General features: G+C 53.2%; 8 protein-coding genes across 8 annotated transcripts; 5 read left to right on the forward strand and 3 right to left on the reverse strand.

The window, feature by feature from the left end:
• Positions 1–198: 198 nt before the first annotated feature.
• BO95DRAFT_449797 (DNA/RNA non-specific endonuclease) lies at positions 199–1,209 on the reverse strand (the record flags this gene model as incomplete). The annotated part of the gene is made up of 1 exon (XM_025587969.1): positions 199–1,209. One exon carries the CDS (start codon positions 1,207–1,209, stop codon positions 199–201), a length of 1,011 nt encoding a protein of 336 aa, XP_025446570.1.
• A 426-nt stretch (positions 1,210–1,635) lies between these two features.
• BO95DRAFT_220493 (uncharacterized protein) lies at positions 1,636–2,613 on the forward strand. The gene has a single exon (XM_025581194.1). The coding sequence runs from the start codon at positions 1,846–1,848 to the stop codon at positions 2,581–2,583; it is 738 nt and encodes a 245-aa protein (XP_025446571.1). The 5' UTR covers positions 1,636–1,845; the 3' UTR covers positions 2,584–2,613.
• A 565-nt stretch (positions 2,614–3,178) lies between these two features.
• Positions 3,179–4,014, reverse strand: BO95DRAFT_438786 (uncharacterized protein). The gene has a single exon (XM_025585599.1). It carries the CDS (start codon positions 3,854–3,856, stop codon positions 3,362–3,364), a length of 495 nt encoding a protein of 164 aa, XP_025446572.1. The 5' UTR covers positions 3,857–4,014; the 3' UTR covers positions 3,179–3,361.
• A 2,132-nt stretch (positions 4,015–6,146) lies between these two features.
• Positions 6,147–7,161, forward strand: BO95DRAFT_503176 (RTA1 domain-containing protein; the record flags this gene model as incomplete). Its single annotated transcript, XM_025591080.1, has 2 exons — positions 6,147–6,300; positions 6,382–7,161. The coding sequence occupies 2 exons, from the start codon at positions 6,147–6,149 to the stop codon at positions 7,071–7,073; spliced, it is 846 nt and encodes a 281-aa protein (XP_025446573.1). The 3' UTR covers positions 7,074–7,161.
• Positions 7,162–8,028: 867 nt separating this feature from the next.
• BO95DRAFT_353067 (DUF2985 domain-containing protein) lies at positions 8,029–8,856 on the forward strand (the record flags this gene model as incomplete). Its single annotated transcript, XM_025582165.1, has 1 exon — positions 8,029–8,856. One exon carries the CDS (start codon positions 8,029–8,031, stop codon positions 8,854–8,856), a length of 828 nt encoding a protein of 275 aa, XP_025446574.1.
• Positions 8,857–10,445: 1,589 nt separating this feature from the next.
• BO95DRAFT_470600 (Zn(2+) transporter ZRT3) lies at positions 10,446–12,425 on the forward strand. Its single transcript, XM_025589531.1, has 3 exons — positions 10,446–10,646; positions 10,708–10,838; positions 10,889–12,425. The coding sequence occupies exons 1-3, from the start codon at positions 10,592–10,594 to the stop codon at positions 12,149–12,151; spliced, it is 1,449 nt and encodes a 482-aa protein (XP_025446575.1). The 5' UTR covers positions 10,446–10,591; the 3' UTR covers positions 12,152–12,425.
• BO95DRAFT_438788 (splicing regulator NSRP1-like domain-containing protein) lies at positions 12,422–13,980 on the reverse strand. The gene has a single exon (XM_025585600.1). The coding sequence runs from the start codon at positions 13,969–13,971 to the stop codon at positions 12,511–12,513; it is 1,461 nt and encodes a 486-aa protein (XP_025446576.1). The 5' UTR covers positions 13,972–13,980; the 3' UTR covers positions 12,422–12,510.
• A 172-nt stretch (positions 13,981–14,152) lies between these two features.
• Positions 14,153–14,912, forward strand: BO95DRAFT_511041 (TRAPP subunit TRS20). Its single transcript, XM_025591403.1, has 2 exons — positions 14,153–14,426; positions 14,504–14,912. The coding sequence occupies exons 1-2, from the start codon at positions 14,236–14,238 to the stop codon at positions 14,901–14,903; spliced, it is 591 nt and encodes a 196-aa protein (XP_025446577.1). The 5' UTR covers positions 14,153–14,235; the 3' UTR covers positions 14,904–14,912.
• The last annotated feature ends 232 nt before the right edge of the window (positions 14,913–15,144 follow it).

The raw sequence follows: 15,144 nt of genomic DNA on the forward strand, positions 1-15,144 counted from the left end.
CGGGCATGCACAGCTTGGACAATGGGGGCTGTTTTTGACAAACCAAATTCATATACATGTCCGACATTCGAAAAGCGGCGCGGACGAGGGAATAATGCTGATATGATACCCAAATACATCTAGAGTACATGAAACCCGGCACCCTTTTACCTTCTTTCAACCCTTTCAGGTGATTAGACCTGACTACACCGCCCACACTTAGGACCGCTTGGAGGCGTTGTTGAACTCGCGCACAACGATATCACACTTAGTCTCCTGGCACAGACGCTTGCGACGACCGGCCTCCAGCTTGGCGGCAAACTCCAGGCCACTGGCGCGCTCCACAGCCTCGAGGGGCACCTCGAAGTCGGCCAGACGCTTGTCGTTGGGGATCCGGGCATTGGGCAGGACAAACGCGCCGAGCGCGACCTTACCCGCCGCCGCGGGCCCTTCCTCGGCGTAGATGACCTTGTAGAAGTGGGTGGGCACGGCAACGTTGGGCGGGTTGCCAATGACCTCGTAGGAGACGCGCCACTTGCCATCGGCGGGGTCGCGGGTGGGCAGGTACAGAGGCCCCGTGACGACGCGCACCGACGGGTACTTCTTGGTCAGCCCGCGGCAGAAGTCCTCGAAGTGCGCCCAGTAGTCCCGGTTGAAGCCCTCGCCCACCTGCGGGCACATGTTGCTCAGCGCAAAGGTCCCGTCCATCGCCTCCTGCGACCACTTGCAGTCCGCCGCCGGCACCTGGTGGCCCCGGTCGTACCCGGACCGGAAGTAGTCCGACAGCTTCGCCCGGAACATCGGCGGGATCGTCGTGTCCTCGAAGAACGTGCTGTTCTTGCGGTCCGCGTTCTTCATCGCTAGCGACTGCGGCGTGATGTGTTCCGCCACCCAGGACGGGTTGCGCGTCCGCCGGTCGTAGGCGCCCGCGAGCGGCGCCGAGATCAGCGTGTCTGCTACGGGGCCGGGGAAGCCATATTGGTAGATGCCGGTCGGGTCGACGGGGGAGAGTCCCCCGGCGGTGGTGGGCTGGGGGACGAGGGAGGGAGGAGCGGGAGGGCGGATTGCGGGGGGGGAGGGCGCAGCGATGGGCGACGGAGGTGGGAGTTGTTGTTGTTGTTGCTGAGGTTGCTGAGATCGCGGAGTGGAGGATGAGTAGAAGAGAGCCGTCAGTCCGGCACCGGTGGCTGCACTGGCCGCGGCGATCGCGGCGAAAGTGGCCTTGGACATGGTGTCCGGTCGAAGGGTGGGAGGGAGGGAGGGGAGAGAGAAGGGGTGAAGAGACGGAGAGAGAGGGAGAGGAAGAGGTTGAGGATGGAAGAGGAAGAAGAAAGTCGGACAAAAATCGGATCTCCAAAACAGTCCCGATCGCAGCCCCATCCGCGGTAGGCCAATCAGAGCGCGACTATCAGATGATTTGAAGTATAAAGAAACAACAATCAACATTCAAAGGATTTCAGCTTCTATTTCAGCAACATTTTCATTGTTTCGATCTTTCTTGTCTTTGTCTTAAGTATCTTGACTGTGGAAAACAGTCCGCTTAAATGAACTCAAAGACAGCAATGGCCACTTGCCTGCTCTGCAAGGTCAGGTCGGCTGACACAGCAGCACGCAGATGACACACCCTCTTTTGCACGTATGTTCCGAAACAGGTGTAATTGGTTTCAAATAACAGCAACACTAATATTCTTTCAGCGATGTGACTACCTTTGGCACATATAGACATTATGGTTGGATGCAATCAAGTCCATTGTGGTAGAAAGGCTACAAAATGCGACGCTTTCTATCGCCACATCTCAAGTCAACTTCCTCACAACAACTTCCTCCGGCAGTGGCAGCTATAATCAATAATTCGCAGTAGACAGTATGACTGACCTGCTCCCACCGCCCAAGAGACTTAAAGTCTCCGAAGAACTCTCTCCTACTCAGCAAGACGAGGTGCACCAAATGCTCCCCGCCATCGAAAAACTCCGCGACTATAGCAACTTTGGCCAATGGCTCGACGACGTCCATAGAGCACTGGAGACATGGCAGCTGGAGGACTACATCGATCCCAGCGCTCCGAGACCTGCACCCGATGACGATGACTACATCTACTGGAAACAACAGGCAAACGTGATCTTCTCTTGGCTGCACCTTCACACCTCGCCTACCATTTACGAAGACCCCATTTTCGTTAGCCGCCAGCCACGACTTCCCGAAGACTTCATCAACACTGTCAGGGACGTTGTGAGCCGTGTTAGCCTGGAGACAGCCACTAATCTCTGGTGGTCAACTATCCGCATGGACCCTTTCGATTATAGATCCTTTGACGGGTTCTTCGCCGCATTCAGAGATTTGGCGGAGCAGGCTATTTTGGTCGGAGTCATCACGCCTTATCAAGCGTTCTTCGTCTTGCACCAGCACCTCCCGAATCTGGAGAATGTTTTCACACTGCCTTATGCCAAGTATAGCGACACCCTTCATTGCTTCGGCATGGCTGGCGAATGCTCTAAAACTATGACCGAGGAGACATTCAATCTGTTCTGTGAGCACCTTGAAGAGCTTCCTCGAAGCGCTTATTGGACCTGGAAGCGCGTGGGTAAGCAACGAATGTTGTCGTGAGGAGCAGCTATAAGATAAGATTGATAGTATTCTCAGGGCTATGTCTACATACATTACGTTTACACAAGATGCCTTGAATTTGAGGTTGCATCGATTCGAACCAATTTAAAAATTTCCCAGTTATAATGAAGTCTGGATCTGCCTAGTTGTTGCTAGTTATGACACTTTTTCAGAACCAGGGATTCGTCCAGATTGCTTAGGCCTCCTTGGAGGTTCCAGTAACCAAAGTCACGTATAGACCAGTTTATTTCGCACCCTATGGCTCCTTCTATCCATTCTAGGCTTTCATATGCTGGCATCTTCTCTGTTTCTACCTGCTTCTCACTTTCCTCGCCAGCCTGGGTCACGCCAACGTCATCAAGTTGGCGAAGTAATTCTGTGATGAAAAGGAAATGTCCAACCAGTGAAGCTTATAGAGGATGTCGTGGTGAAAGGCCGTATATTCTGGGGGAATTACAGTTTTCGGGACCAGAACTGATCTTCCTGTCTTCCATGAGTAAGTTTACGAAATGGTACCAGGACCAGAAATGAAGGTTGTCATAACTTTCAACTGCTTGTAAAGACTGTCCTTGCTGACTGCTTCGGAGATCTCCTTGCCTGTCCAAACTGCTAATAACACTCAGTGGCACGAGAGCGCCATCAACAGGAGAACAATTTGTCCCCCACTGTCCCCTTACCCTTCCTCGCCCTATCCTCCAACCCTTGTTATCCACACTATACCATCGCCGACCACTCAACTATCAACACATCAAGCACATCATACCAAACATTTTGTGCCTCAAATACACACATTCCGAGATGAGCAGATATGACAGTCTCTATAAGTTATACAAATCACCGAGTTGAAGCATCTGCGATGAGCACAAGCATTCAGCCTATCGTCCGCCTGGATGTCATTCGCAGATCGCCGCGTTTCACCGTTGCCAGAGCCGCCGGTGCTGGAGTCCCCACCTTGCTGATGCTCCTGGTTCTTCTCTGCAGCCTCCCTGGCGTCGAGGTCGGCAAAGACCTTGTCGAGTTCCGCGCAGAGAGCGTCACCGGCTACAGCCACCACAGTCCCGTCTTCGGTCTGCTTCAGCATGTAGCCACCGTCCTCCTCGTGTAGAAGCGTGTATTGATTCTCGAAGGTGATCTGGTTGAGCTGCTCGCGGGTCTCGGCCACTATAGCCCCAGAGGGCACGGGTTTGGAATAGCGGGTGAGAGACATGGCGGAGCTTATGGAGATGAGAAGGAGGATTAGAAGACTTCTGATAGGGAGGGTAGATGGAAGCATGGTGGCAGGTTTTTTCCAAGTGGACTTGTTTGCTTGGTTGGTTGTTTTGTGAGCGTACCTCAATCGAATCACGGTAGTTTTTAAGGAAGAGTGGATGTTGATGACCCTTTCTTCAGGTCGATCGGAGAGATGGGAGGTGCTTTATAATTGTAGACAAGAAGATAACGCGTACAGTGATCTCAGCTCAAGTTCTGCTGACACGAAATTCTTGTGTAGCTACAACAAGGTGAAGCTGGGGTTTTCCTGCACCTGTTTACTTCAAAGCCTCCATCATGTGACGGGCCTGTAATACGTCACTCGGCCAGTGTCCGTTTACTCTCCTTCCCTCCTTGACTTCTACTGTACAACTTCCCCATCTCCATTGTGACGCCTTGAGGAGTACTTTCAAGTTTCTTGATGCCAATGTGCTTACTTGGTACTTGTTTCTCGGCTTGGTATCTCTACTTCACTGCTAGGATTGGTAAAGTTACTGGCGATGTCGCGGAAGCTGTGGCATTTGTACCACTCTTGTACTCCTTCGCAGCTGAGAGCCTGATGGAAATTCCGACTCATTTGAGGCCATTTTGTGCCAGCTGAATTCGAATATTCCCTGTTCGTTGGTGTTGATATAAGCTCTGATCAACCCCCGACTCAGTGCATTCAGCTCGCCACCATCAACTCGGAGAACGAATCGGAGGATAAGTCCAAAAGTCAATCATATCCCTCATACCGACAAACTCCTACTGAGCCGCTACAACTGTGGTTATCGGCTTACTTGCCAAAGTCCATATAGTGATGTCAAATGTTCAATATCGATGCCTTCTTCATGACCATGGCTGTGCCACGCTAAGTAGATGAGCCTGAGATCAGAGTTTTTGGCTCTGTGTCTGTGTCTACTCAGAATTGCGTTCTCATTGTAAGCTCTTTGCAGTAGCGAGTCTTCATTCTCTATTGTCCTGATTGCATTCGAGGAGTCACTTACTGGGGAAATTAGATTCTTGGATCAATGTTGACTTGTGGCCACTAGAGGCGTAGGACCCTACAGAGAATTGGCAAGCCGCTGTCGAACAACTTGAACCTGCTCAAAGTCAAACTATACAACCCGGTACGACTGTTCAGAAAGTAGTTGAAGATATGAGTCCAGTGACCAGATTTCAGACAGCTGTTTTGGCTGAGAACACTAGGCACTATGTGGGTCTTTGTCCGTCAAGCGCCGCTCCGCCAATCAAGAAGTCTTCGGTCAACAGCCTTATTTCGACTCTTTTGGGATGTGATACTCAAAGCTGAGCTGGTCAGAGGATGTCTCTCCGTCCACAGACAAGGTACATTCATTCTAGTAGTCGATGCTACAAGTATGATAACATCTCGAAGATGAATAGCTTACGGGCTCAGTCACAAGTTCAGTTCAGTGATCTCCCACTGCATAAGTTTTGACACACACTTCGTTCATTGGAGACTCGAAAACATCTCCAACTCCAACTTCATACTGCACTAGCATCTGCCTGAGCGGTAGTTATGCGGTTTCCAACTCGTTGGCCCCATCGAAGTGCCAGCGTTATTCCCCAGCAGTGCGGGCTGAAAGCCATCACCATTGCACCAGCCAGTACCCACGAAGCCGATTCTATACACTGGATCTCACATCAAATTATGGTAGAACATTCTGAGTAAAAGGAGAATTACAGGGGCAAATTGCGACGTGCTCTCGAGTAAGAAGGCATTGCAACACAACTGGTTCAATTGCTAAGAGAGCAGAAAGCTGTGTGGATCAGACCTCCTTGAGAAGCTAAAGGGACGGCTAGCGATCAAACCAGCCCAATGCTGCGGAAATGCTAGGAATCGCCACTTAACAAAGTTGGGGATGGCATATACCCCACAAAGTTTCAATTCTTCGTTCTAGGGCTGGATGGTCGCTGATCATCACCACTAATAGTTTTTTACCCTCTTAGAGTCTAGGGAAGGATGCATGGATGGTAATCAGAAAGAGGTTGTACGGTAGGTATGAGTCTCCACCCTACATAACTCAAATGATCTAGTAACGTTTTTACAGAGGAGTTCGCTCGTTTTTGTACCCGGACTAGGCACGATCCACTCGTATTCGTACCCTTGCCCCAAAATGGATGTCCACCAACCCTGAGATGCCTGTAGTTTCACATCTAACAATAATAGCTCATGGGTGATCGCCCACTATGACAAAAGGGTCTTTCTGAGACTCTGATGTAGTCTCAACTGAGTCGATTGCAGTACAGTACATATCCTGCTGGGCTCCCATGCATCTGACACCCCTACACTACACCACCTCTCTACACCCATCATGTCGAGTGGCTACAAGCTCTATGATTATAATCCTTCCGTGGGCGCGGCCATAGTCTTTGCTGGAGTATTCGCCGCAACCTCTGTGCTGCATCTGTTCCAAATGATCCGCAGGCGGACCTGGTACTTTACACCCTTTATCATCGGTGGTTTCTGTGAGTTCTCCTGATCTCTTTCTCTGCCAGTATCATCGCCGGGACTTGGCTGATATGCTGAACTATTCCATTTCTCTCTAGTCGAAGCATTTGGCTATGTTGCGCGGTGGTACAGTGCCAAACAGACCCCGAATTGGACGGTGATGCCATATGTCGGTCAGGAGCTGCTGCTCCTCCTCGCCCCCTCCCTCTTCTCCGCCTCCATCTACATGCTGCTGGGGCGCATCATCCGCCTGGTCCATGGGGATTCGCGCTCGCTTATCCGACCGAACTGGTTGACCAAGATCTTCGTGACGGGAGACGTGCTCTCTTTCTTCATCCAGAGCGGAGGTGGCGGCATGATGGCGAGCGCGAACTCGGCCAGCAGTGTTTCCCTGGGCAATCGGATTATCGTGATTGGTCTCATCGTCCAGCTGGTTTTCTTCGGCTTCTTTATCCTCGTCTCCATAGTTTTCCATCGCCGTATGACCGCTTCCCCGACTCCGACCTCCCTCTCCATCAGCAATCCCCCATGGTACACCTACATGCGGGTCCTATATGTTGCCAGTGTTCTGATCATGGTTCGATCGATCTACCGTGTGGTGGAATATGTGCAAGGGTCCACGGGAGTGTTGCAGCAGCATGAGATCTACCTCTACATCTTCGATGCGGTGCTAATGTTGTTGGTGTGTGTTCTTTTCAACATTATCCACCCAAGTCGCATTCTGTCCAGCCGCCAACCGTACGGCAAGATGGACTCGGATCAGGTCGAGATGCTGGATCCGCGGATGTGATTGTTAAAGTGGTCGGTCGTGTTTTTAATGGTTACATTCTTGGGTCTCGCTCGGTTTGTTATTTTCACGCGCACATTTATTACTCGAAATCTCTTTTTGTTAATTGATACAGTTTGTTGTAGCGCTTCTGCTTTTCGTCATTCCTTGTAAATAGAAATCTTATGAGGTTACCTTCTCTGGATAGGGTTTCGTCCGATGTCCGTGAGAGCATTTTTGTTCCGGGTCTCGTACCGATTACTCGAAGCAGTTAGCCGGATTCTCTGCTCTCGGAAACCCCAGTTCTAGACGGGACAGTTTCAACTGTGTTTGCCTAGATTAGACTCATAACATTACTGGTCAAACCGTGGCTTGGCTAGAGATGTTGACTTGTAATCTTTCTAGGCCGAAAGTATCTGACTGTAAGGTTCTTGAGTAAAGAGTGACGACTGATTTTCGGAAAATGAAGTTCCATCAGTGCGTCAAACACGTGTCGCTCCTACGACTAGATGCCTTGGTATGGTAAAAACCGAAAGAAAGGATTCCCCTAAATATAGGTGCACGGGGTAGAATCCCAGTCTCAGTCAGAATCTGATTCCCTCCACTGTGATTGCCACTTGATTGCAGAATAAGGTACTCCCGGCGCAGCGTCCGGCCCCGCTGAGGAACCTGGGCTCAGACGGACACCCAACTTATTGCCTATTATGGATGACAGGAAAGGCAAAACTTTTCTTGGCTGGTTGCGCATCGTACAGACGTAATGTCGCACCTGGCCCACGTCTTGCGTGTGTATTTCAAATCCGCCTTTTCTCTCATGCTCGGAGAATGACTTGATCATTAAATCAGCGGTCCTTTGGTCAATCTAACCGACTTTTCCTCTCCTCCAAGGCCTTTAAACATATGGTCATCTCTCTCCCTCACCTCTCCCCTGCCAACTACACACCCAGATTCAGCTACTAGAAAGAGCGTGAAAGAGCAAATGATCACCTCAATCCAAGTCGACGACGACAATGACAACGGAACGCATCCACCGAACAAAACAACATGGCTCACCGCCATCCAAGTATTCCTACGCTGGGCCGTCACCCCGCTGGGCTTCTGCATCACCATCTACGGCCTGAACGTGGTCGCCTGGGGTGGCATGCTCTTCCTGCTGCTGTGCAATGCGGCGCCGGCGATGTGCCACCCCAGCTGCGACGCCCCGTACTCGGCGCGCCGCATCTGGATCGAGATCGACTCACAGATCCTCAACGCCCTCTTCTGCGTCACCGGGTTTGGCCTGGCGCCCTGGCGGATTTGGGATCTGTACCTGTGGTGTCTGTGGCGTCTCGGTCGCTCGTCGCGCACTCGTCAAGGGGGACTGGCCCGGCTTGCGGAGATCCATGGCAAGTGGTTTTGTGGGTCGGCGGTCCCCGTATATGAAGACGAGGAGAAGGCGACTGCGGGGGCGGCGGCCCCAGCAGCAGCTGCTGCTGCTGCAACAGAAGCTCACTGCACCCCCACCCCGCTGTGGAAAATGGATGTGGTGGTCTGGGGTAACTTCCTCAACTCCGTCTTTCAGGTCTGTCTGGCCGTGTGCATGTGGGCGATGGACCGGTTCCATCGGCCTAGTTGGACGACGGGCCTGTTCGTGGGCCTGGCTTGTTCGGTTGCCGCGGGCGCGGGGGTTGTTATGTGGTTGGAGAAGAAGCGCATCCATAAGGCTAGCGAGCACCCTGGGGCGCTGTTGTTGGTGCCCCCAAGTGCCGGCGCTGCCAGCCCCGGGAATGGTTATATGCATCTGGATCGGGGAGCGTTGTCATCTTGATATCTTTCCGGTTGATAGATTGCTCTGGGGATTTTTCTTGATTTCTTTTTACAGCGAACGGAAATCTGTTTTGCTTGATGATTCTTTCTGATGTTTTTTGTTGGTGATCACATGGAGTTATGGTACCTATATTTGGGTGGAATGACATGGAACTGCAGTTCGGGGAGTCACTCTTTCGTTTGAGAGTGTTCTAAGATGTATGAATGTGCCGGTGTGTATATCAATCTCTATACCGTTTTTATTTGGGTGGTGAAGGTGTATTCCTAGACTATGTGCACAGTCCGACCCACTTTCGTACTCGTACTCGTACCGTTGCCTAAATGGAGAGGAACAATGGAATGGGGAAAAGACCACCATGTTTTATTTCCTTGACTTGAAACCAGCCTTATCTCAAAGTGAAACAAGGATGAGATCTCCCTTCAGCCTTACAACAGCTTTGTGGCTGAGAAAGTAATAGCAAGGTGAAACCGGACGCTGACCGAACAGAGCGTTGCAGGTTAGTGACGAATTGAACGAGCTAAGTGGAGCAGCCGCGGGAGGCTAGACGGGCAATACAATGAATGGTCTTACGGGGCAGAACTAAGAGTTGCAGAGCAGTAGTCGAAATAGTGACAAGTGAGGGCTTGGGCAATAAGAATTGATTCTCTGGTGGTGTTGCAAAGTATAATTGGTGGATGTAAGGATGTCCTAAGATTCTTTTACTATTATCCTATTTTTGGACCTTGGCAGTACTACGTCTGAGCATACACGTTTCCAGCATCTGTTTCTCTACTATTATATAGGGCTCTTTGGCTTTGACACTGACTCCGGAGGTGTCATATCTTGCTCTAAGCGTTATCGTTGAGTTACAAGCATCGCTATATTTCTCACCACAGAGTCGTGAACGCCCTCTTTTTGTCTTGTTCTGAGCTTGGTCTGCTTATAGACATCAGCACCGGCGGCAGCCGCAAGATCTTAGTAGCTTGGACTGGTAGATCAACTAGTACTAGTATGATAGACATGTCAGGTACCATCTCGACAAGCCTTTGCTTATTATTTTCTCTATCCATCCATTACACTATTGTCCAGGGATGTATGATTCTTTTAGTAAATCCTGTAATCTCCTATTCCTAAACCATTTGTTGTTCTACCTTAATACTTGCCTTGATGCAAGCACACTCACGGTTGAATATTTTGTACGATGTTAGTTTGTAAAGCATTCTAACCAGAATTGATAGTACTATGATGGCAGGTTATGCAAGTCTTTAACAAGTATTCTGTCATTCTTACTCTACTGTGAATTATCATGCTGCAGTAGAGACACAATACCACTGAGAGAAAGACCAATTGGTCTACTAATGACATTGCATGTACAAAGGAGCGGAATGTCAATCACTTATACTACAGAAGGTGAATGCATATTTATCCAGATATTGAAATCAATTGTACATAAGTTCTATTTTTATTCTGAATGCAGTGGATTGCAAGGGGAATGTCAGAAGTAGGGCTTCCAAGGTCCCCAGACCTTATCTAATCGGGAGAGCGCGTGACATGATATCATGCATTATTTAGCCATTCCATTCCGCCCGCTCTCCGCAATCCACAGCCCCCCCATTCATTTCCTTTGCTTTACCAATTTTCCCCCCGGGTACCTACTCTGGGATCTCCTCATCTCTTCCTCCACTTCTGTCTCCATCTTCCTGTCGATCTCCCTTCCCTCTCTCTCCCCTCAGGCTCTTTCCCATCCCCCCGCATCATGGCTGCCAGCAATGACCTCCGGGGCTGGGTCATGAGTGCCGTCTCTGGCGCGGGTAAGTTTAATCTCAAACCCATCTCCAAAATTCGCCTTCCATGCTGATTGATTGCCTTTAGCCTGCGTCCTGGGGTCGTCCGTCATCTGCGTCGACATAGTATTGCGGCAGTTAACACGGCGAAAGGACTTTCAGATAGTCCACAACAATGCATTCTTATCAGCATCGCTCTGCCTGAGTGCAGGTGTAATGGTATTGCCGCCCTTGCCCCTTTTCGTTATGGTCGTGACTAATGGTCATAGCTTTTCACGTCTCTCTATAGCATGCTTCCTACATCGCATAACTACCTCATCCGCGCCGGCTGGTCTCCCTCTAGCTCTGCGTATGTGCTCATTGGACTCTTCCTCGCCGGTGTCGTCGTCATTCGCTTCGCATCCGCCTTGCTGCACCGGTACATCCCCTCCCATGTCGTCGATTGCGCTCATTCCCACGAACCGCATCCGAAGCTCGATCACCACCACGAGCCCAACGGACACCATCATGATGAGTCGAACACGTGGAACGAGCGCACCCCCCTTCTGTCACGGGCCCTCAAGTCCTCCCCGGCGACCATGACCCTCCCCGAGGCGAATGCTCGCGCCCAAGTGCCTCTCCAGCGGCGGGAATCATTGCGGGATCGTCTGACGCGGCGCTTCAGCCGGATGGTGGGCGTCAAAGCCCAGTGCGACGAGAACGGGCCTTGTTTCGGGTTTTCGCAGGCGTGTGGCCATGAATGTACCAAGACACTCTTGCCGACTCCCTCGATCTCGGATGTAGGCAGTGACCTGGTTCGTCCACCTCTCAATCAGTCTCGCAGCATCACCGTCCACGGAGATGCGACCCAGCCCAGCGATCTCGAATCGGGTCTACCTCGCGTGCACGAGTCGCCCCACCATCACCACCACCACCCTCACCACGAGACCAGTTCCTCCTCATCGCACACGGGCCTGTTGGACGATCAGTGCGAGCCGTCGGAAGACTCACCTCACAAGCTTCCTGTCGCAGAGACGCCGCAACATCACCACCACGTCCCGCAAAACGCATTCCTGTCCATCGGGCTCCAGACCTCCGTCGCCATCGCCCTGCACAAGCTGCCGGAGGGCTTCATCACGTATGCGACCAACCACGCGAGCCCGACGTTGGGATTGACCGTCTTCCTGGCGCTCTTCATCCACAACATCAGCGAGGGGTTCGCGATGGCCCTACCCCTCTACCTGGCCCTGCACTCGCGCGGCTGGGCCATGTTCTGGTCCAGTCTGCTGGGCGGCATCAGCCAACCGGCGGGCGCGGGCCTCGCCGCCCTCTGGATCTGGGGCGCCCGGCGCGCCAACGGGGACGATGGGACGGCCGGTCCGTCGTGGGGCGTGTACGGGGGCATGTTCGCCGCCACCGCGGGCGTCATGACCTCGGTGGCGCTGCAGCTGTTCAGTGAAGGGTTGACTTTGACCCATCATCGGGGCATGTGCACGGGGTTCGCGATTGGAGGGATGGTCCTAATGGGCCTCAGCTTTGCGCTCACGGCATGATACATCGTGCATCGTCGGTTGGCGTTGATTCTCGGGTATGATTAGGCCAGAACAAAAACTGCATTGTTGTTTTATAAGGGTTACACTAGACAGAATTACTTCAAGAGATAGCATTGTTCCAGCGGAGTGACTTTTTGCTTTTTGTGATGTTGTGAAATGACGTGACGAAATCGGGTTCCGGGCTGTCATGACGGATTGGATTGATTGTTTTGTGATTGTATCTGTTTACCTGGGGAATACATATATAGCATTACCGGCAGATTCACAATTCGCTCTCATATTATCGTACAGTTTATAGGGAATCACTAGCCACTAGCCACTATATAACAGCGCCTGGAGTATAGTACAGCAAAAATGTGCTAGGAGGCTTTCCCCTTGGCAGCCGCCGCCGCCGCCGCCTCGCGCTCCTTCTTCCGGGCCAGATATCTCTCCCGCGCACTCGAGACGTCACCCTGAGTCTTCAGGCTCCGACTGCGTTCGGCGATCTCCTTCTGCCGCGCCGCCTCGGCCTCCTCCTCCTGCCGCGCCCGCTCCTCCAACTGCGCCGCGATCATCTCCGTCTGTCTGGCGCGCTGGCCGCCGCGATCCGCCCCTGCTCTATTCGCGCCGAACCTCGACGTCGCCGGTCCACCCACTCTTGCCCCGGCCTTGGGATCAAGTTGCGGCGCCACCTTCGGCTTCGGCGCGACATTCAGCCCGGCCGACAACAGCTGCCTCTTATCCACGACCTGCCCGTCATCGTTGACGGCAATGTGCGCGCCCCGCGCATTCAACTCGGCCGCCACCTGCGCCTCCGACTTTTGCTTGTCGTCCTTCTCCTCCCCACTCTTCTCACCTTCCCCTGCTGCAGCTGCAGCAGCACCCCCTTCCTTTACAGCCGCAGCCGCTTCCGCGGCAGCCCTAACAACAGCAGCATGCTGCTCCTCCCCGCGCGCCAACATCTCCCGATAGAACCCGACCATCCCCTTGCCCCCATTTTTGCGGCGGTCCTCCTCCTCCTTTGCCTCCCGGGCAGCCTCCTCCTCCTCGATCCGCCGCATCTCCGCCTGCTGCGCCTTGTACGCGGCCGTCACGAACTTCTCCTTGTCGGCGAACTCGTCCCCCTCGGCCTCGCGCTCCTTGGCGAGCTGCCGGTCCCGGGCGCGGAGCTGGTCCCGTTTGCGGATCTCGGCGCTGCGGAGCAGGGCGGTCATGTATTTGGGGACTTGCCCCTGGGAATCATCGGGGTTTCCTGCAGTTTTGGGGGCGGGCGGTTTGGCGTGCAGGGTGTCGTAGATGCTGTCGTAGGAGTAGATGCTCGGGTCGAGGGATTCGGCGCTGCGGTGGTGCTGGCGGCTGCTGTGCAGGGCGGAGAGGTTGGTGTATTCGTTTCCTGTGTGGGTTGGGGTTTTGGTTTTGGTGGGTGGTTTGGTGGTGAGCCCGTATGTCGTTGTCGTTTTCGTTGTTGGTTCGGCGGTGGCATCATCGTCCGGGTCGGAGTCGTTGGCGAAAATCGAGGTTTTGGAGAGGGGTTTTATGGTTGACGGGGGTTTCGAATTGGTGAGGGTTGGTTTGCGTTTGGGGGGATGCGGGTCTGTGTCGGTGGGTTTGGGGGCTGGCGCTGGGGTGGGAATCTCGTCTAGGCCGCCGAGGGTGGTGATTTCGATCGCGCTGGGTTTCTTGTTCGCGGGCGCGGTGGTGTCCTCGTCGGAGGAGTCCGGATCGTCGAAGATGGTTTTCTTGCGCTTGTTGGGCGCTTGGTGGCCTGGTGGGGGGCGGCCGCGGCCGCCACCGCCGCTGGCTTTGGATTTGTTGGCGAGATTGATGCCGAAGGGTGGCATTGTCTTTTGTCTGGTAAGTTGATGTGCAGTACAGGGAAGAGGAAACAGTTGATTTGATGATGGATATCGATATCGATGATGCGAGTCACGTGTTCGGTCTGTCTTATCACCACGTGATTATCCCCTCCTCCGCTTGCTGTCCCCGTCCCTCCCTGACTGGCGCGGTGCCGCAGCGGCGTGTGTCTTCCCCGGTAATCAACATCTTCGTTTCGTTCCACTTACTTACATCCCCTCCACAGCTTCAGGGGCTGGAAAGCATCAAAAATGTCCTACTACTTCACCATTCTCTCGCCCACCGACGTCCCCCTCTTCAACATCGCCTTCGGCACCTCCAAATCCGGCGGCGATGGCATCGCCCGCTTCCGCTTCCCGGACACAGCCCAGTACATGAACCAGTTCATCATCCACTCGAGTCTGGATATGGTCGAGGAGGCGCAGTGGATGAATGGGAATATGTCAGCCATGCCCCAGCCTTACCTCCCCCCCCCCCAAAAAACCCAACTAACCATTCTGATCGCCGGGCGGGAAACAGGTACCTCAAACACATCGACACCTACCCGCCCGCCTCGGCCTACATCTCCGCCTTCCTCGCCCCGTCCGGCGCCCGGTTCCTGCTGCTGCACCAGCCGCCCCAGCTGCCCAACGCGTCGGGTCCGAATGCGACGGGCGGCAGCGGCAGCGGCGGCGGGATAGGCGGGTCGTCGATCCTGGGCGGCTCGTTCTCGGCGGGCTCGTCGTCGCGCGCCTCGGCCAGCTCCATCGCCGCCAACCCGACCAGTCCCCAGACGGAGGAGGCCGTGCGCCAGTTCATGACCGAGGTGTATGAGAATTACGTGAAGACGGTCATGAATCCGTTCTATCGGCAGGGAATGGAGATTCGGAGTGCCGTGTTTCGGTCTAGGGTTACGGCGGCGGGGAGGAAGTGGTTGTGATTTTCTGGGGGGGTTTTATAAAGGGGGAGGGGGAATTGGGATGGGGAATTGGGGTTGGGTCAAGGGGTGATAGAGGTGGAGGGATTGGGTGTGTGTTGGGTGAGGGTGTAGGTATACTGGTGTTGGCGTTGGGTTTTGTTGCTTTCTGCTTGATGATACCAGGGCTTGTTTGCCATGTATATCTCTTTTTAGTTTCTCTGCTTACTAGTGACTTCAATCGATGACCGCTGTGCATCGTTAA

The sequence above is a fragment of the Aspergillus brunneoviolaceus genome (genome assembly GCF_003184695.1).
Source record: "Aspergillus brunneoviolaceus CBS 621.78 unplaced genomic scaffold BO95scaffold_6, whole genome shotgun sequence".
Taxonomy (NCBI): Eukaryota; Fungi; Ascomycota; class Eurotiomycetes; order Eurotiales; family Aspergillaceae; genus Aspergillus; species Aspergillus brunneoviolaceus.